We start from the raw sequence: 19,340 nt of genomic DNA on the forward strand, positions 1-19,340 counted from the left end.
AAAAACTTGGAGAATGGAAACATTAAGCCTTTTTTTTATAAAAAATATGGTTTGTACATTACATGTCATACGTTGGACTTTATATGTGTACGTTTTCTAAACTATGTGGTCAACAGCGCATTTACCACATGAGTTGTTAATAATTGACCTATTTATCTTGTAACAAGAGGATCCCATTGACACTACAGTGGCTGGCAGTTTGTGGCTGATTCTATGGATGCACAGTGAGTACGAGGGCATCATTCGGACATCTCCATGTCACCAATTGAAATTGCAGATTTAGATAGTATTGCAGATGGTATACAATATGTGGTGCACCATATTAACAAGATGTATCAATTCACAGCCAATAACGTGTGTTTATTGTCTAGCCAGCTACAGAGCATAATAGTCATCGAAAAAGAGAGTGTGGCTCAGACAGAGAGAGAGGTAGAGAAAGAGATGAACGAGAGAGAGAGAGCACTGTAAAGATGCACTGTAAAGATGTTGTAGTTCAGGCTACCTGTGTGTGTGTGTGTGTGTGTGTGTGTGTGTGTGTGTGTGTGTGTGTGTGTGTGTGTGTGTGTGTGTGTGTGTGTGTGTGTGTGTGTGTGTGTGTGTGTGCGTGTGTGTGTCCAAAATAAATAGAACCGAACAGGAAAGTGACGCCATATCAAATTAGGCTAATGTACCCTTTATGTAACTCTCATGGCTGCTGCTGGTACTGGCTCTCTGTGGCCGTATAGAAGTCTTCCAGAACACTCTGCAGGTATTCAAAGGTAGGCCGGTTCTCTGGCTTGGTCTTCCAGCACTCCAGCATGATGTTGTAGAGTTCCTTGGGACAGCATTCCAGGCGCTGCATGAGGTATCCTTTCTCCAGGGAGCTGATCACCTCTGGGTTGGTCATACCTGCGCATGGAAAATCACCATTGTTAAGTTTCCCTGATGTGCAATGTTATCCAACTTCTAGATTCATGCGCACTAATGTTTCGCATAAATCAAATTTTCATTTTTGGTTGCAAAGTTGAATCATTTGAGGTGCTGATTTTAAAAACTAAAATCCATTCCAGTGATCCAGTTCAAAGACATATTCGTTCTTCAGAAATATTGCTATGTATAAATCTAATGGCTCATTGACCTGGATAAGGTGTGCGTCCATAGCTGATAATTTCTGTCAGCAAAACACCAAATGACCAGACATCAGATTTGATGGTGAAGGAGCCGAAGTTGATGGCTTCAGGGGAAGTCCAGCGGATGGGAAACTTTCCGCCTGTTGTCAATGTCAAAACACAACACGCATACAATGAGCTCACACAAAAAAGAAAATGTAAATTCCATGACAGGTAATAAAATAGCAGAGTAAACAGAAGGTCACTGTTGCCTTATAGAGGCTGGCCTGTAGCAGGGTTGTCTGATTAGCAGTACGATGTTGTGTATCTAGAGCTTCTCACCCTCTCTGGCAGTGTACTCATTGTCCTCGATTATGCGAGCAAGGCCAAAGTCAGCAATCTTGCACACTAATTCTTTGTTGACGAGGATGTTGGCAGCTCGCAGGTCTCGATGGATGTAGTTCCTCTGCTCGATGTAGGCCATCCCCTCTGCAATCTAGAGGTAAAGATGAAACACTTCAGCCTCGTCATGTCAGCCTAATGTTTACATCTGCTGCTCAAACTCAAACTCTCAATCTTTCCCTCTCTCTCAATTCATAAGCCAGCAAGTATGTAAGTAAGCCATGCACATGCAGACACACACAGACACAGACACAGACACAGACACACACACACACACACACACACACACACACACACACACACACACACACACACACACACACACACACACACACACACACACACACACACACCTCACTCTGTGCATCTCTGTCTTCCTGTTATAACAGACATAATGATTAAACAGGAAAAAGTTAAGAGAAAATAACCAATTCGTCGAACATGAGGTCTTACTATCAGAACCTCACCTGAGCACAGAAGTCGATCAATTTTGGGAGCTGAATACGGTTCCCCTCGTCGCTCTTCAAAAAATCAAGCAAACTCCCTGTGAACACAATCACACAGACCTAATCAATTCATTGTCACGGCCCCTAAACTGTACACCTGCACATTGGCAGCGTTTCAACATTCTTCCCGTGCCTTCCAAACACACACTCACACAGACACGCACACGCACACGCACACACACACACACACACACACACACACACACACACACACACACACACCTTTATCCATATACTCAGTGACGATATAGATGGGCTCCTCTGAGACCACAGCGTGGAGGCGGACCAGGTTGTTGTGCTGCAGAGACTTCATCAGGTTGGCCTCCATGAGGAAGGCCTCCACTGACATGCTGCCGGGCTTCATGGTCTTCACTGCTACCTTGGTGTGCTTGTTGTATGTAGCTGTGAAACAGATCAGCTTCATGAGCAATTGACAGACTCATCCCGCCAGGTCACACCACCTCCATCCACCGGACACAAAGAAATGATCAGGGATGTCGATGTGGGAGGCCGCTCACCCATCCAGACCTCCCCGAACTGCCCAGCGCCCAGCCTCCTGTCCAGCTTGAGGCGGTCTCTGGGGATCTCCCAGGCGTCCTTCTCCCAGGGCTTCTGGGGTTTGGGGTTTTGGCAGGGGTTGGTCAGGACCTGGCACAGGCCATCCCCCTGCTCTGAAATAAGTTTAAAAAAAAAGTATATATACAGACTAATAATATTTTTTTTAATGTAATTTACATTTTCTGCCGGAAAACGCAATTTTTTCAGTTTTTGTTCCCTTTATTTCTATAACCCTTAATCAAATTTCGCATCTCAAAGTTTCAACATGGACAAACATTTGGAAAATAAAATAAGCTAAAGAAGGAACATGTTAACTCCCTCGCTGGAAGGTGCTCAACATATTGTTGTTTTAGCATACCCCTGGCATCAACAAAATGAAAATCATAAAATAACCTATCCAAACCTTATCTCTAATGAATGATAATGAATGATAATAATAGTTTTGTTTTCATCATGTAGATGTCAACATGTGGCTTCATGCAGTGTATTCATAAGGTGTTGTATGTAGCTGCTCACTCTTATAATGGCTGACGAGTTCCTGCAGGGTGCTAAAGGTGATGCGAGGCGAGATGTAGAATCCTCCGTTGTCCAGCGTTCGTAACTTATAATGCTTGACCGTGTCGCCTGACTTGCTCTCGCCATCTCTCACAGACAATGAGTAGCTTCCTAATGGGAGAGAGGTTAAATTCATAGTTATATTTTAATTGAATGTGGAATATTTAAGCCTTTGTGACCCTTTCAATTCATATTACCTATATTTTATATTTTGTGTTATTATTTCCTTTCTTTGAGCAGAGCAATTGCGACGGTAACAATCTCCTTACCTTAGTATTGAATATTGCAATGTCAAACGTTTCACTGTAAAATTAATTTATATTAAGTCCTACAGTGTGTAATTCTGAACCTGACTCTTATAGGGGTTGGGTTGGGGTGATTGGTTCTCACCCTTAGTTGTCTCACTATCTCGGATCATGAAGGCCCCTGTCTTGTTCCCCGAGAGCAGCAGCTGTCTCTCTGCGTCCTTCCTGCTGACGCCCTTAAAGAACCATCTGAAGCACAGGAAACAGGCTGAATGCTTCAGCAGATAAACAGTCCGTAGATGTACAGTATAGGACCACTGCTTCCAGCCCAGGCCCAAGTCTTATTAAGGAAAGAGTTACTCATAATAGGATCAGAAATACTGGAGAAATAGAAGAGAGGATCCACATACCACTTGAAAACAGCAGTTGTAAACAGTATAAAGACCTGAGGAAAATGTGCTGATCTCATGGGGGGCAGGACTATATATTGGGGGTCCGATTCACATTTAATAGGTTCTGGGTTTATTCATGATGTCCGCAGTCAACCTGTAGGCATCCTTGGTTAATGTACACAACCCCTACCTGCTCCTCAATGTACATGAAGGCCCTGTTTGTCACTCGGATACAACAAATCGCCTCGATAATAAATAATGTTAGAACATTGAAGTAACGTTAGGTATCTCTTACTCTTCTGTTTCCAGATTGTTCTTGGCTACATAATTACTAGGGATATAGCCTTCCTGTCCTGTGCTTATGGAAACAGCTCTCCACCACTCTCCTGATCTGAAGAGAGAGAGAGAGAAAGAGAGGGAGAGAGAGAGGGAGACGGCATACTGACAGTGAGCAGATATATAGTCTGAATGTGTCCTTCGTAGTTTGTATTTTTCATTATGCAGGGGGGGCAAGAATCGGGTTGAATTCACCTCTATCCACCTCTAAATGAATTGAATTATTTGAACCAAATTAGTAAACACACAATGACCACAGTTTGTTTAATGTCGGGTTCCTTGGTATCCTTGATGAATGCATTTTTTGATGTATTATATATGTCTTACTTACTCCTGTAAGATCTTGAGCCTGTCCCCCTTCTTGAATCCCAAGTCATCCGCATGGATGCCCTCATAGTCAAACAATGCAGTAGCAATGCTCTCTGCTTCTGATCGATAGAAAATAAGTGAATATATTAGGATACAAAATATACAAAGGGAGTGTGTATTTTGAGTGAGTGAGTAAAGCCCAGTGTGAGAGAGAGAGAGAAAGAGAGAGAGAGAGAGAGAGAGAGAGAGAGAGAGAGAGAGAGAGAGAGAGAGAGAGAGAGAAGAAATATAAAGAGAGAGTAGTATAAAGAGAGAGGAAGAGAATGTTTGTATGCACTTGAACTTGAAAATGGTTTGCATTCCATATGCAAGTGTGCTTACACCATGTCGCCTGACTTGAGAGTTTGAGAGTTTCATAATGCGCAATGCAATACATTAAGTAAAATAAAAGACGAAAAGAAAAGAGGTAAGATAAATATGATGTGAAATAATATATGAATATAAAGTATTTCATATAAAGTAATATTACTCACAACTTACCATCCGATGTTGATGAAGGTGATTGTGTTTTACTCTGTAGAAATGAAGAAATAGAGAGAGCAGGAGAGAAAAGCATACATTAAAGTATACCTATTTACCTAGACCACCACATTGTGTGGTGAAACCTAAACAAGGTAAGCAAATCACCATGCCATGTTACCACACACACACAACCCATTTCGGAACCGGCTCCATGTAGCATCTGTTGACTTTGCATGAATCAATTTTTTTTATGAGTTAAAGATTATTATTGAAAAACATATGCATTTAAATATTTGTTTTAATTCAATAAAAATTAGAGCTGTCAGTTAAACGCGTTATTAACGACGTTAACGCAAACCAAATTTAACGGCGTTAAAAAATTTTATCGCGCGATTAACGCAATTATTTTATAAAAAAAAAACTTTTTTTTTTTTTTTTTCTTTGGCTCAAAACAAAGAAGCAGTAGACTGACTGCTGTGTTCAAATGACATTTGTTCAAAGCAGTCGTTTAATTGCACTATAGGCTCTTTTTTTGTATCGTCCCGTTTTGATCAGTGTATATGCCAATGTTGTTATCAATAAAAAATCATTTGGACAAGGCAAGCCGATGCACTTCACCATGTTGATAAGAGAATTAAAATGAGAAGAATTATGGGACAAAAAAATCAAGGGATATTTAGCATAGAAAAATAATTTCAGATTAATCGCGATTAATTAGACTTAACTATGACATTAATGCGATTAATCACGATTAAATATTTTAATCGCTTGACAGCTCTAATAAAAATGCTTGCCAGTATTATTTATGATATAAATCACTTACAGCATACAGACACGGACAAAGCGAAAAAGGCAGAAAAAAACGAATATAACAATACAAAATAAATAAAGAACAATAACATAAAAGTGGAGAGACTGTTTTATGGTGCATTTAATTAACTATTAATTCATAGGCTTACCTGATATTAGGTTATTTGTGTGTGTGTGTGTGTGTGTGTGTGTGTGTGTGTGTGTGTGTGTGTGTGTGTGTGTGTGTGTGTGTGTGTGTGTGTGTGTGTGTGTGTGTGTGTGTGTGTGTGTGTGTGTGTGTGTGTGGACCAGTCGTACATATAGACACATTTAAAAGAGGATCTTCTGAAGTGTTTGAAACTTTCTCTGCAGGTTAGGGCTGTACTTCCTCTTCTAATGCCCTTTACTGTTAATGTGACAACAATTTTTAAAAGCGTGTGAAACATTGCACCAGGCTTACTTCTCTGTCCTTTATTTTCGGCAATGCCCTCACTTTTTTATTACTTACATTTAGTTATTTAGCAGATGCCAGTTGACACTAATTATTGACAAAGGAGAGACGGTACGAATCAGAAAATAACAAGACTGTCAAAGTACGAACACTATTTGAAGATGCTCCTTCTTACCTATAAAGGCTTGCATGGATTGGCACCACCATTGGCACCACCATTGCTATTATTACCGTGTAGGTCAATTACGGCACCGTTTGCCTTCCAACCATCTCTGGAAGGAGGGATCTCCCACTCTATGTTCCTTCTCAAGATTTCTTCCTTGCTAATTATTTATTTTCCTGCCCACTGGGGACTAGGGTGAGGGGGCTGTCATTAATCTATGGCCCGTTACACAGCCCTTAAAGATTGAATAGCCCTTTATCACTGTAAAAGTGCTTTGTAAATTCCCCGTAACAATTTCAAATTGTCAGACCTTTCCCATAATGTTGAAGCTCAGCTTACCGGCTTGGTAGCCGAGTTCCCCATGGTGGGGTCTTTGACGTAGTGGGGGGTCAGGGTTCGGCTGGGGGCCTCCTCCTTTCCCCCTCCTTTCTTAGGGTGCTCCTGTTTGGAGCCCACACAGCCCATGCTCCGGGTCAGAGGACAGCCCTGTCAGAGACGATAGATGGTTAGGATACGGAAATGCCCTATCTCCCACAGGTCAACAGGTTCCTTCATGTTTAATAGTTGGCTTAATCTGGTTGGTGGGTTTGCACCCCTGGGGATGAACTGTATCCATCCATTAGGCTGAACCCTATGATGCTATGCTGACAGCTGTCAATCAAAGTGGACCTGCTATACCATGATGCATGACAGAAAGCAACATATACATATTCATATATTAGATATTCATTTTTTACACACTTGCACTATAATATCATATAAGTAGGGCTGGACATGATTGGAATGATAATGGTAATCATGTAATCTTGACACTTGAAAAAGTCTATCTGAAGGTAAAATAGTGATCTATGTAATAGTTTAAGTATGTGGTCTCTGACTTAAGCTATAGTTGATGCATTCATATATTGATTTCATACTAAATACTAAACAATTAACATTACAAGTGAAAGTACAACCTCTTTGTGTAATTCTCAAACCACTTTCATGACATTGTTTTATTTGGTGTACCATGTTGTGACATTTCTGATGTGCATGAATATATATTTCTGTGTGTTTGGCTTGTGTCTGTGTGTGTATGGGTGTGTGTGTGTGTGTGTGTGTGTGTGTGTGTGTGTGTGTGTGTGTGTGTGTGTGTGTGTGTGTGTGTGTGTGTGTGTGTGTGTGTGTGTGTGTGTGTGTCTTTATGGAGATGTAAATTATATACAGAGGGAATAGAAAGACAGTTTATGTTAGCAGAGAGGGGAGAGGGAGAGTCAAAGTGAGAGAGAGAGAGAGAGAGAGAGAGAGAGAGAGAGAGAGAGAGAGAGAGAGAGAGAGAGAGAGAGCAGGAGAGAGAGAGAGAGAGAGAGAGAGAGAGAGAGAGAGAGAGAGAGAGAGAGAGAGAGAGAGAGAGAGAGAGAGAGAGCAGGAGAGAGAGAGAGCAGGAGAGTGAGAGAGAGCAGGAGAGAGAGAGAGATGCACTTCAATTATCAAACATAAATTATTTTGATTATTGGACAAACCTGTCTTGAGACTCAGGCTTTCATGTCAGCTCTCAGAATTTCAATATTGTTTCACTGACTATTCTTGTCCTTCCATTATATTGTATAGAGATAATGATTAAATATGATTTGCGACTGAGGACTAAGGATGTAGTGTTACTGAACATAATGGAATTGTGTGCATTCTCCCCAATAAGAATTTATAACAATTAAAGATCACCTAATTCTCCAAGAAAAAATTGCCACAGACACAAGGAATCTTTGGAAAAATACATACTTGAGTATAGGGTTAGGGTAAGGACCTTGACGTGATCACGTTGAGGTCCTAGTTTTCGCTACCAACAGTGAGCTAGGCCCGATGGTCTATTATAGTATATTTCCTACGAGTTAGGCTTTGAACAAGTTATAATCACAGAGAGGAGAATGAAGTGCAGTACGGTGCGGCACATCGTGCAGTTCCCCTGATCAAGAGGACAAGAAGGCGTGTATGTGTTGCTCTAACTCTGACCCTCTGGGTGAGACAGTCAGCTGATCACAATGAATGAAAACTCCCAGAAAAAAGAGAAGCGCACGCATGCGCCTCAGGCACCAGGGGTCATTTTGCATGAGGAAGTTTGGCATCAAGAGGCTCACTAGCGACAGGCAGGACATCTGCACTGTAGAGAAGCTGAAAGGCTTCTACACCAAAAAGTTGTCCTTCTGTTTACTGCATGCAAAGGGGAGTACATAGTTCATGTACCGAGTACATACATGTACCCAGTAGATAATTTATGTACCCAGTACATAGTTCATGTACCCCTTAATAGTTAGTACAATGCGATGGTCCATCAGGTCTAGACGGGAGCACCTTGCTGTCAGATGTCCTCTCTTTATTCATGTCCTCTCTGTACCTACTAGTAGTGTACTAGGGACACTATAGCAACCCAACAGACATGTCTGTTGTGAAACCACAACATCTATGTAAAACCACCATGCTATAATCAGATGAATTAGGAGAAGTCAGGAGGAACAGAAACCAGATGCACGGTTCATCAGACATGTTCGCACTGAAATGAATCATAACATAACGACTGATTCAGGCTTCATTCTCTCTCTTTTGTTAGATCTGTCCGTGTGGAGACAGTTTGTCTGCCTTTGTCACATAATGCCCGAACTATTTCAATAGTTGAGGGAATGACAAAGTCCTCTAAGTTCCTCTTTCTGAGGCTACGAGTTTACATCCTCTAAATGTTCCTCTGATCCACAGATAAGGTCACTGTAGTTGGTATCATCGTCTCCGAAGAACTCTTTAGACCTTAATAATGTCAATTGTATCGATGATTGAAATCAATAAGGGCTGATATTAAAGCCTCCATTTGTAAAATAAGAATGAGAGATATATTTACCTTGTTTCAGCCCACCTCTTTTCGCTGCTGTTATCTTCTAGAGCCGTTTTACAGTCGATCAAATAGTCCTAATTTCACGACGACTCCATCCTGCAGCTCGGTTGCCTCTCGCTGATAGGAAAGCGCGACTGCAGCAACTGTTCCTGTACAGCAACACACACTGGGTCTCTGTACAAACACTGTGTGTCTGTACTAGGAAGTTGTGCTTCGGAGCTTCTGGTCAGAATGAGGAACCTGCCGTTGCTTTCACATCTCATATGTAGGCTATGATGCCATTGTCTGGGTTAGTATCTATCCTCCTATCCTAGCCCCATAACTGTTTCTCATTGTCAATTAGGTCCCATGTCCCTCAAATCTACTTTGGTTCAACAAGGAGGAGTTTTTTTTATATTTCTGTATTTCCTCCATTATGTCGGACTTGTAAAGCAGGCCTCTAAAGGTAAGGGGAAGAGTGATACAATGATGGGCCATGAGCAGTGTCCTTTTAAATGGTCTCCAACCTGCAAATCTCCCATAATATAGCCAGATAGAGACAGACGAGGACGTGTGGGTGGCTGAGCCTGAGGCCAGTGGCAGATCAGCAACAAACACATCACGGAATTCGCAAGCGGTTCAACTAATCCTTAATCAAACGTCAGGATTAGAAACATCCTTCCGACTGAAACCCAGTCACAGAGCTGGACAAGGGAGGAGGGGCCAAGAAAAAAGAATTAAATACAGTCAGACAAAGAGTCTGAGTAAATACAAAACAGAGGTGTGTGCGAGGGGGTTTGTGAGGTAAAGAAAAGAAAAGTCATCTAACAAATGAACAGACCAGACTTGGAGATTAATGTAGAACATTAATGCTCAGGGACTTTAAGAACAATCATTTAAAGACCACAGCTTGTTATAACAAGGCCCAGGTTTGAGTTCAGGGCTCTATGAAAACTCCATAGCTTTACCTGCTATAGCAGAAAGCAGGAGCAGGACATTCTGGACAGAGGTTCTTCAAATGTCCCAAAGCCTCATCTAATCAGGCTTGTGGTTGGAAAAACTAATAATGTTCCAACCACACACCAGGTGGATGGATGGAAATAATGAACTGTGGACCAATGCCTGAATCATCTTTGGGGCATTCAAGACCAGTCAGACAATCAACATATCCTTAAGCTTAATTACAATGCCATGCAATGTAGGTAAAACTAATGTCTTTGTTCAGTCCTACTTCAGCGCTGTTTGAGCTGCACTGCTGATTGGTCATGGTAGACAACCTAGAAATCAAGATCATTAAATGACAGCAACCATACTAGTATATCTCTAATTAAGTAAATTATACCGGCATGACAAATGTTATTGTGTTACTATTGTTTCTTTATGTAAAATATATAATGTGCTTCTGTAATTTTTAGAGACCTGACAAAGCAAATATAAAGATATCGTTTAAATTAGTCTTATTTTTCCCTTGATCACCCTACCATTTCTCAGCACTGCGGAATAAAAGTTGTGTCACAGCTGCAATGGAAAATTCACACTTGCAAAACACTCGGCAATGAAAAAGAGGAAGGGGAACATGTTTTTTTTTACTGTTTAGCTACACAAAATAGCCTCAGGGACATTATTGGCAGGAAATAGAAAACAACAAAAAATATGTCCAATGCAAGCATACAGATAGAGTTAAATTCTGCATTTATAACCATGCTAACAATGACATAACTTTGAGATTATATAAAAAGTAAGTAGAATGTATTGTTCTGAAATAGGGGCTGTACATTTCAACATGGAGCACTAGTATATATATTGCTGGTTCATCTGTGGTGTTTTTGGACTAAGGTGCCAAGAGATGACCATTAAGTGCAGTGACATATTACCGTGCCCCCGATACCAAATACTGTGAAGCACAGTCCAAACCTGTGATAAACACAGCGGAAGCGAAATGTTTAAAAAATAAACACATTTTAAAAGCTAAATACATTCACACATGGCTATTATGCTTGCATTGAACGATCTAACTGTACTTCGTTGCTATCCTTTGTTTCAGTGTCCAGTTGCAGTGTGCAGTTTCCTTTGATGCAGAGTGTGTATACAAGGAAACATGTGTTCACTTTGTCGTATATATGTGCTTCATTCACACTAATTATATCCAAGAAAGCCCCACTGTTGTTGGATATTTGAATGTAGGTATATGCACCAGACGGACCTTGTGGGATGAGTCACTTGCGTCAAAGTTAAGGCTAACTGTTAAATAAAAAAAATTATACAACTTTGCGAACATAGATAACCAATCAGAATAAATCTGTATATTTGAATTATGTTGGGTGCCCTATGAGTTTTAAGAAGATCAAAACATGGCATTGACACCGACACCGTTAGAAGTACAGTTTATTTGATTGAGAACGATGCAGTAGGAATGGAAGCACATTTTCAGGTCACTTCACTTCTAATAAATATATCTATTTGTTCTGTAGTGCCTTAACAAATTGAAATGCTGGATCAGATAGTGTCATGATGGCTGCGGAGAGGAATGTTACAAGATAACGTTTTAGGCACATTATATTTCCGAATTTAATTGGCACAACATTTCAATATTTGATTGGCTGTCAACTGACACAACATTTTGGATTTATTTGGTTGTATGTTCTGTACCTTGTTGACCGCCGCTGTTTTCTTCAGTCTTGAAAGCCCACTCAAATCTTAAGCCTCTTATGCGACTTCAAGTCTGGAGTTGGAAGAAATATATTATGTGTATATTATGCCTGTGTGTCTGTGTGTGTACGTGTTTATGTAAGTGTGTGTGCATGTGTGTGTGTGTGTGTGTGTGTGTGTATGTAACTTTGTGTGTGTGCGTGTGCGTGTGTGTGTGTGTGTGTCCGTGAACGACTCTGTGTGTGTGTGTGTGTGTGTGTGTGTGTGTCTGTGTACGACTCTGTGTGTGTGTGTGTGTGTGTGTGTGTGTGTGTGTGTGTGTGTGTGTCTGTGTACGACTGTGTGTGTGTGTGTGTGTGTGTGTGTGTGTGTGTGTGTGTGTGTGTGTGTGTGTGTGTGTGTGTGTGTGTGTGTGTGTGTGTGTGTGTGTGTGTGTGTGTGTGTGTGTGTGTGTGTGCGCGCGCGTGCTCCACCTACCCTCTGTCTCCGACTCTCTGCTGCTGTGTTTGTCAGTGGAGGACCGGGCCCTCTTGGAGGCTGGGCTCTGGTCTCCTCCTGTCCGGCCCTCTTTATCCTGCTCCTCTGAGCTGCTGACTGGATCCACTTGTTTCAGCTGTTGCATGGGATTCAATACAATACAATGCTTAGCTAATGTACTCATTTCTTGAGGATGATGTCATGGGCTTTCAGATCAATGCAATGGTTTGGTTTTCTAGTCACTAACTAAGGGTGCACACGCACCTAGCACCTATCACGTCTCTTCTGATCTGTCCCCACCCAGCTGTCCACGCATGAACAGCGTCTGGAACAGCTGTATGGAAATTATTCCCAGTCCAGCTACTGTTCATGTGTGGTGCCACGATATTGAGCTATTCAGCTTCATACATAAAGCATCATATTGTGAAATTGAGAAGTTGCAAAAGCAACACATAATGAAACTTTTTTCTTTCGGTTTTCTTTGTGTTTTTCTTGTGTATATATTTCCTTGTTTTCTTTGTGTATGTCTGTCACAAAGCATTCTCGGGCAATGGGTTTTATAAGCAATCATTAGGATGGACAATGTGAGGAAGGAATAGATGATTGTAACCTCACTCTACCTTGCCATTTGAGAACGCAGTTCCTTGTTTATGCAGTGCTGCATTCAGTGTTCCCAGCAGCACTACTACAAAATAAAATATAACCGCAAGCGTTGATTAATGGGGTCCAAGCAAAATTAAAAGTCAAGAACACACTAATGGAAGATATATAAATCTAGCACATAATTGTAATATTTAAAGAAGAAGTTCCACTTATAAACCTGAACTGCAGCCTCATTCACATGGTCAAAATGTCTATTGATAAGCACACAACATCCAGAAAACTCAAAGCACACGTTTCTCCAGTGAATTAAGGTTTTTCTTCAATGCATATACCTGAAAAAGTTAATTATGAAGGAAAAAATTCCATTTAATGCCATACTGTGTCTTGGCAGTCCGATTCTTGGAAACGAATGAGCCGGAATGTTGATTGCCTGATGAATTTCAGGTGCTGTTCAATGTTGTGTTTCTTAAATGAGTGGCAATGACAGAATGTCATGTTCAGTTTGTTCATAATGCTCTAATCAGGATTCAAACTCTCAACCTAAGGTTCACCAGTACACGGCATGATCCCGTTGAGCCACTGACATTCGTGAACTGCATGAAGCCTCACATGGTGAAAATGTCGATTGATAAGCACACAACATCAAGAAACTCAAAGCATGCATTTCACAAGAGAATTAAGGGCTTTCTTAAAAGAGTACAGATCTGAACATTTGCACTGTAAATGGTTCCACCTAATGATAGCCGTATGGTAGTTATACAATATCAAAATGTTAATATAGGCAAAATGTGTTGAGACTGTGGAAATTTGGCTTTTCTATGAAATTGTGGGAAAAGTAAACACTTTTAGAGCAGAAGACCAGGGCGAAAAAGATGCATCTGATTTTAGAGATTAATAGGGTGAAAGATTTTTGAGTCCAGGTCATTCTAGTAAGGAGAAATAAGGCTAGTTCATATTTTTTTTAAATAGTGCCACCTTTGGGTGCAGTACCACAATTTGGGTTTATGGGTAGTGGGGAGTATTGGTATCCACCTAATATTAGTCTTATGTTTTCTTATACAATAACAAAATGGTCATATGATAAATGGGCTAACTGCTCCAACATTATTGGCCAATATTTCTTAAATGGAACTCGATGATTTTTGTGAGGCTTGGTCTAAAGATTTTATGTGGTGATTTTGGTGAATTTATGATTATTTTTGTAGCCTGTGAATCTTTTTTTCGTAATTTCAATTTTTTCGTGCCAAAAGCACAAATTTCTAACAATATGAAAACCTTTGTCCACCCGTTTCTACTTTCACCTTTGATTCTGGGAAATTGTGACAATTCACAGATATATTTAATGCAGGTGCGCTGCTCTGTAGGCAAACCGCAACGGAAAAAAGGTATCTGCTTCATCTCTTCTTTTTCGAGTTTGAAATTTGTGCTTTTGGCATGAAAAAATTGAAATTACATATCCCAGATCACGAATGAATAGATTAAATGACATGATGTGACAGTGTCACATATTTCCGTGAGACTGGGTTGAACTGACACACAAAAGTGTCAAGTCATTATAAAGATGACTTGGCTTTAGGCAGTGGCACGCCAGAACACACTGATATGCAGGGTTTCTTAACCACACATTGGCAGATCCAAAAGGACACACAGAAACATCGATGGACACAGTGACGATATTCACACCCTGTACCTGGTTGCATTGAGCTGTTGAAAAGTGGAAAATCTTCTTTGATTGTTTGGTCAACCTTTCTTTGGTTCTTCTCCTCACTCTGACCCGGTTCCTCTTCCTTTGAAAACACATGGCATCCTTCTTACAGCGACGTATTGTTGGGTGTTTGAATGCTGAGATGTGTGCATGGTTGTGAGCGGATGAAGGAATATTATACTCACCATATAGTTACAATGATCACTGGACTTTTCCAGTGCTTGACAAGCAGGGGTGGAGGAGTGTGTGGCGGGGACCCCAGAGGATGAAGGGGGGCCATGAGGAGATGAGATTGTCCTGCTCTCAGAGCCTTTCACTGCTCCCTCTGCGCCCTGGGTGAGCACAGGGCGCTCGCTGCTTGCCGACTCGTTGGACTGGGACCTTCCTCGTTCTGACAGATCCAAGGGCCCGTCGTTCCCCTCTGATTCTCCCTCGCCGACCCCTCCCCGGGGCTGGGACGTCCCAGTGCTCCTCCACTGGATCGGTGCGATCTCCTTCCTCTCCAGTGCGATGGCCTGACTGTCCCCCAGCTCCGACAGGCTCCGCACCCTGAACAGCCGGGGCCGCAGTTCGGCGAGGGGCTCGGACGTCGAGCTCTGCTGTGCGCAGGCGCTCCTCGGCCCCGCCTGCAGCGCCGGGGGGCCGCCCTGGTTGGACGGGCTCGCCTGCGGGCCAGCGGGGCCGACGTCAGCGAAGAGGAAAGGGTTGGACTTGAGGGGGTTGAGCTGTACTCCGAGGCCACGCAGCGCAGTGGAGGCGGCGAGACCGGCCCAGTCGGAGTGTTCTGAGACGGACCAGGGGAAGGGGAGGGCCCCGCTTTTGATTGGGCGAGGGCGGCAAGGCATGGGGGCATGGAGCACGTGCCTGCTGGGGGCACCCCCTGGGGGAGAGGAGGAGGAGGACAGAGGAGCCGGGAGGTTCTGGAGGAACACTTTGTGTTGGGGGGGGTTAGAGGTCGGCGAATGTCGCCCTTCAGCGCCCTGCAGTCTTTGGCATGAGAGCGAGAGAGAGGGAGCGAGAGAGAGAGTTTACGTGTCTATGTTCAGGTTGGTCTATTGTATTGGTTAACTGTTGTCCGCCCTCCTTGTTACCTCTTATCTCCAGCATTTCTGCTCTCTTCTGACACCCGGGGGGAATGCTCGAGGGATGTCACAGCGAGTGCGTTATAAGACTCCTGAGTGAGGGAAAAGGAGATGAATCGACGGTAGATTAAAACCTACTACAGGCCAGAATTGCATAATAACTGTAAGAGTTAATAATAAACCATTAAACATGCAATTTGTACAAAATATTCAAAGAAATAACCCAGCCCCCTACAGGTGGGTGAGCTTATTTTAAATCCATTTGACCTGGTATGATGAATTCTAATTGATGTCAATAACATAATTTCAAAGTTGTATCTAAATTGTGGTTGCATATAGGAATACTTACAAAGGGCTTTCTACTGGATGCACCAACTTGTGCGTCTGTTGGTGGAGCCAAAAAAAACAACAACACAACGATCAACTTTTAGCTTTAACAAGGAGGAAACTGGACTCCGGTTCAGAGAAAATGCTTTTGTTATTCTCGCACCCTCAAATTTCTGGTCTGCTTCCGTTTTCACCGCAACGTTGCCACCTTCTGGCGGCTTGGAGGCATTGCTAAGGGTTGTTGAGGTAAGAGCGACTGGCACAGCAGTGGTGGAATGGTCAGGAGATCTGGAGGGTTTGACCTCTGTGGCAGTGATGTTGGAGAGGTGGTTGCTCTGACTGCTGAGGTTCAATATGCGTTCGTACCCCCACACACACGCACACACACACACACACGCACACACACACAAACACACGCACAGTTTGTACACAGACAGTATAGTTTTGATATGTCAGGCAATATCTGTGTATATATATATATCTAATGGTCACATGTTGTTATTCTATTTGCATACGGGGAAACTCACTCCATAGCTTTCCTCTGGTTCCCCAGCTCCTCCCTCAGCCTCCTGTTCTCCTTCTTCAGGTTGTTCATCTCGCCCACTGAAATGCACACCAAATAGGATGGTATGAGAGGAGAGAGAGAGAGAGAGAGAGAGAGAGAGAGAGAGAGAGAGAGAGAGAGAGAGAGAGAGAGAGAGAGGGGGGGGAGAGAGAGAGAGAGAGAGAGAGAGAGGGGAGAGAGAGAGAGAGAGAGAGAGAGAGAGAGAGAGAGAGAGAGAGAGAGACAGAGAGAGAGAGAGAGAGAGAGAGAGAGAGAGAGAGAGAGAGAGAGAGAGAGAGAGAGAGAGAGAGAGGGGAGAGAGGGGGATAGATTGATAAATAGAGAAGATTACCCAGAATGGAGAACTGATGTAGAGTTTGTATCTGCGACGACTCGTATTCTTGTTGTCTCCTCTTGGCCACTTCCTGTGTGACGGTGCAGCGATCACACAGCCCGGCCCTAAGCCTGTGAAGGACGGCAAACACAACCAACCGTTTATCAATGAACCTCAATGAACCATTCATCATTACATATCTGTATTCTACAAACCCCGAAAAAAGAATAGCCAGGGGGCATCAAACTACAGTATTTCGGCTGACTGTGTGACTCTGTAAATCAGTTTTTATGTATTTAAAATGCAAATCCAGACCCAACACACTCACTGAGTGAGCCCAACACAATGCTGATTGACAGTTATTAATGGGACCGTCATCACTGATGCAGTAGTACCTGTTCTCCAATGTCTTGATGTTTTCTGTTAGTGTCCTCTGCTGCTCTTTCATCTGCTGGTTTCTATTGAACAGCTCCTCCATTCTCTTTATGTCACTATATCACATACGCGCGGACACACACACACACACACACACACACACACACACACACACACACACACACACACACACACACACACACACACACATACACACACACACGCACAAACACACAAACACACACACACACACACGAGAACGCGCACACACGTACACGCATAAAAAAAGCACACACATACACACCCACACATACACATACACACACACACACACACGCACACACACACACACACGCACAAACACACACACACACACACACACACACACACACACAAGAACGCTCACATACGTACACGCACAGAAAACACACACATACACACCCACACATTGACATACACACACACACACACACACACACACACACACACACACACACACACACACACACACACACACACACACACACGCAAACACACGCACAAACACACATGCAAACAAATTATGCTTTATTGTACCATGATAAGTCACCTGAAATGCAAGTCCAGTTGATTACCTTAAATGGTAATCTTAAAAGCAGTGATAGTTATTCAATATAATAATAACAATGAATTTGTTCTGAAACATAGCCCGGTATGTAACCATAAATATGTCATATAACATTGATTAAGTGTCCAGTCTGAATCCCGTGCTATTGGACACTACTCACCAGCCCTTCTTATTGGACAGCTCCTGGACTCTCAGCTGCCAGCCTAAACACGTCAAGAGCAAATCCAACCATTATCTACTTACCGATGCAGAGAACCAGGCAGGAATCAGACATATTAGTAAAATAAGTGATGGCACAGTGTCATGAGGGCAAAAATGTACAGTGTGGAAAGGATTTGATTTGATATCAGCGGTATACCTTATCATGTCTAATGAACCGTACCTTCCAGCTCCCGCTCGTGGACATCGCGCAGCTTGTACAGCAGCTCGTTGAAGCTGTCCATGCCACTGACGGTGTACTCTGGTCGACCTCCAGATTCTGTGCTGAGGAATAACTTGGGCAACCCAATATAGATATGAGTAACTAAGAACAGCCAGAGAAACATTACAACGTTGATGAAAGGACAACTGTGTTGTTGTCTTCTCTCTCTTGGATGAACCACAATGTATCTTGTTTGATCAATGCCCGACCAGCCAATGCCCGTCAGTTGTGTTGAATGCGGCCCAACCTGAAGTAACCTGACATGTGAGCACAGAACTAGGCTGTTGCCAGTGAGCTTATCCAATACAAACAACTTGGATCACTTCAATTTAATTAAAACTCTTTTCAACAGTTTGGAACCACAATGTGCAAGGCTACTGCATTAGCTTGAGGAGAGTATTAAACACACTCTCACAGCCTGTTCCAACGGCAGTCTGCCACGCTGCTCCTAATAGGGTTATGAGTTGTATTGAAGATACTGGGGTGGAGATATTGGAAATTATGGAAACTGGTCCAGCCAGTTGTGCCGTATCTACTCTACCTGGAGCTAAACTTTTAATTTCTGATAAATTTCTGCCTATGAGCACACATGTGTAAAGTTGTCAGAGTGTGTGTGTGTGTGTGTGTGTGTGTGTGTGTGTGTGTGTGTGTGTGTGTGTGTGTGTGTGTGTGTGTGTGTGTGTGTGTGTGTGTGTGTGTGTGTCTGTGTGTGTGTGTGTGTGTGTGTGTGTGTGTGTGTGTGTGTGTGTGTGTGTGTGTGCTTTAGTGTGAGAGTGAGTGTGTGTGTGTGTGTGTGTGTGTGTGTGTGTGTGTGTGTGTGTGTGTGTGTGTGTGTGTGTGTGTGTGTGTGTGTGTGTGTGTGTGTGTGTGTGTGTGAGTGTATGTGTGTGGTGTCTAACATTACTACTGTCTTTTGGTTGTGATCATGAAATAATCCAAATTATAACAGTGAAAGTTGAAATCTCCTGACCATACGCACGCTACAGAACCCTTCAGTGGGATCCTCTTACACCTCGGCTGTACCACAATGGACAGTGGAAATGTCTGGGTTTGGCCATAGA

General features: G+C 42.6%; 2 protein-coding genes across 6 annotated transcripts in view; both read right to left on the reverse strand.

Moving 5' to 3' along the window:
- Positions 1 to 18: 18 nt before the first annotated feature.
- Positions 19 to 9,416, reverse strand: hck (HCK proto-oncogene, Src family tyrosine kinase). 2 transcript variants are annotated; one of them, XM_030363017.1, is made up of 13 exons: positions 9,183 to 9,416; positions 6,656 to 6,802; positions 4,932 to 4,965; positions 4,414 to 4,507; positions 4,042 to 4,137; positions 3,500 to 3,603; positions 3,071 to 3,220; positions 2,515 to 2,667; positions 2,219 to 2,398; positions 1,958 to 2,034; positions 1,431 to 1,584; positions 1,118 to 1,249; positions 19 to 888 (listed from the first exon to the last, which is right to left on the reverse strand). In XM_030363017.1, exons 2-13 carry the CDS (start codon positions 6,779 to 6,781, stop codon positions 686 to 688), a joined length of 1,503 nt encoding a protein of 500 aa, XP_030218877.1. In that variant the 5' UTR covers positions 6,782 to 6,802; positions 9,183 to 9,416; the 3' UTR covers positions 19 to 685. The 2 variants fall into 2 exon arrangements, with proteins under 2 accessions (XP_030218877.1, XP_030218867.1); XM_030363007.1 differs by having other exon boundaries at positions 4,414 to 4,510.
- Positions 9,417 to 10,723: 1,307 nt separating this feature from the next.
- The window catches only part of rbbp8l (retinoblastoma binding protein 8-like), a 9,986-nt gene continuing 1,369 nt past the window's right edge, over positions 10,724 to 19,340 (reverse strand). For 2 of the 4 annotated variants that reach the window (XM_030362834.1, XM_030362840.1), the window contains exons 2-15: positions 18,241 to 18,352; positions 18,019 to 18,061; positions 17,272 to 17,367; positions 16,895 to 17,007; positions 16,526 to 16,601; positions 16,162 to 16,340; positions 16,021 to 16,055; positions 15,681 to 15,763; positions 14,775 to 15,576; positions 14,575 to 14,671; positions 12,902 to 12,966; positions 12,282 to 12,417; positions 11,805 to 11,877; positions 10,724 to 11,670 (exon numbers count right to left, since the gene is read on the reverse strand). In XM_030362834.1, the coding sequence (XP_030218694.1) occupies positions 11,846 to 11,877; positions 12,282 to 12,417; positions 12,902 to 12,966; positions 14,575 to 14,671; positions 14,775 to 15,576; positions 15,681 to 15,763; positions 16,021 to 16,055; positions 16,162 to 16,340; positions 16,526 to 16,601; positions 16,895 to 17,007; positions 17,272 to 17,367; positions 18,019 to 18,061; positions 18,241 to 18,352 (1,869 nt within the window). In that variant the 3' untranslated portion in view covers positions 10,724 to 11,670; positions 11,805 to 11,845. Of the gene's footprint in view, positions 11,671 to 11,804; positions 11,878 to 12,281; positions 12,418 to 12,901; positions 12,967 to 14,574; positions 14,672 to 14,774; positions 15,577 to 15,680; positions 15,764 to 16,020; positions 16,056 to 16,161; positions 16,341 to 16,525; positions 16,602 to 16,894; positions 17,008 to 17,271; positions 17,368 to 18,018; positions 18,062 to 18,240; positions 18,950 to 19,340 lie in introns of those variants that run through there. The other 2 variants (XM_030362827.1, XM_030362819.1) reach the window with 2 other exon arrangements.

Source organism: Gadus morhua, chromosome 1, assembly GCF_902167405.1.
Source record: "Gadus morhua chromosome 1, gadMor3.0, whole genome shotgun sequence".
NCBI classification, from domain to species: Eukaryota; Metazoa; Chordata; class Actinopteri; order Gadiformes; family Gadidae; genus Gadus; species Gadus morhua.

Bases quoted from the DNA above. Each gene is read 5' to 3' on its own strand.
- hck (XM_030363007.1), bottom strand. From the start codon at position 6,781: ATGGGCTGTGTGGGCTCCAAACAGGAGCACCCTAAGAAAGGAGGGGGA. The intron at 3,221-3,499 runs GTGAGAACCAAT...CTCTCCCATTAG, and splicing joins AGATAGTGAGACAACTAAGG to GAAGCTACTCATTGTCTGTG. The intron at 2,399-2,514 runs GTGAGCGGCCTC...TCTGTTTCACAG, and splicing joins GTTCGGGGAGGTCTGGATGG to CTACATACAACAAGCACACC.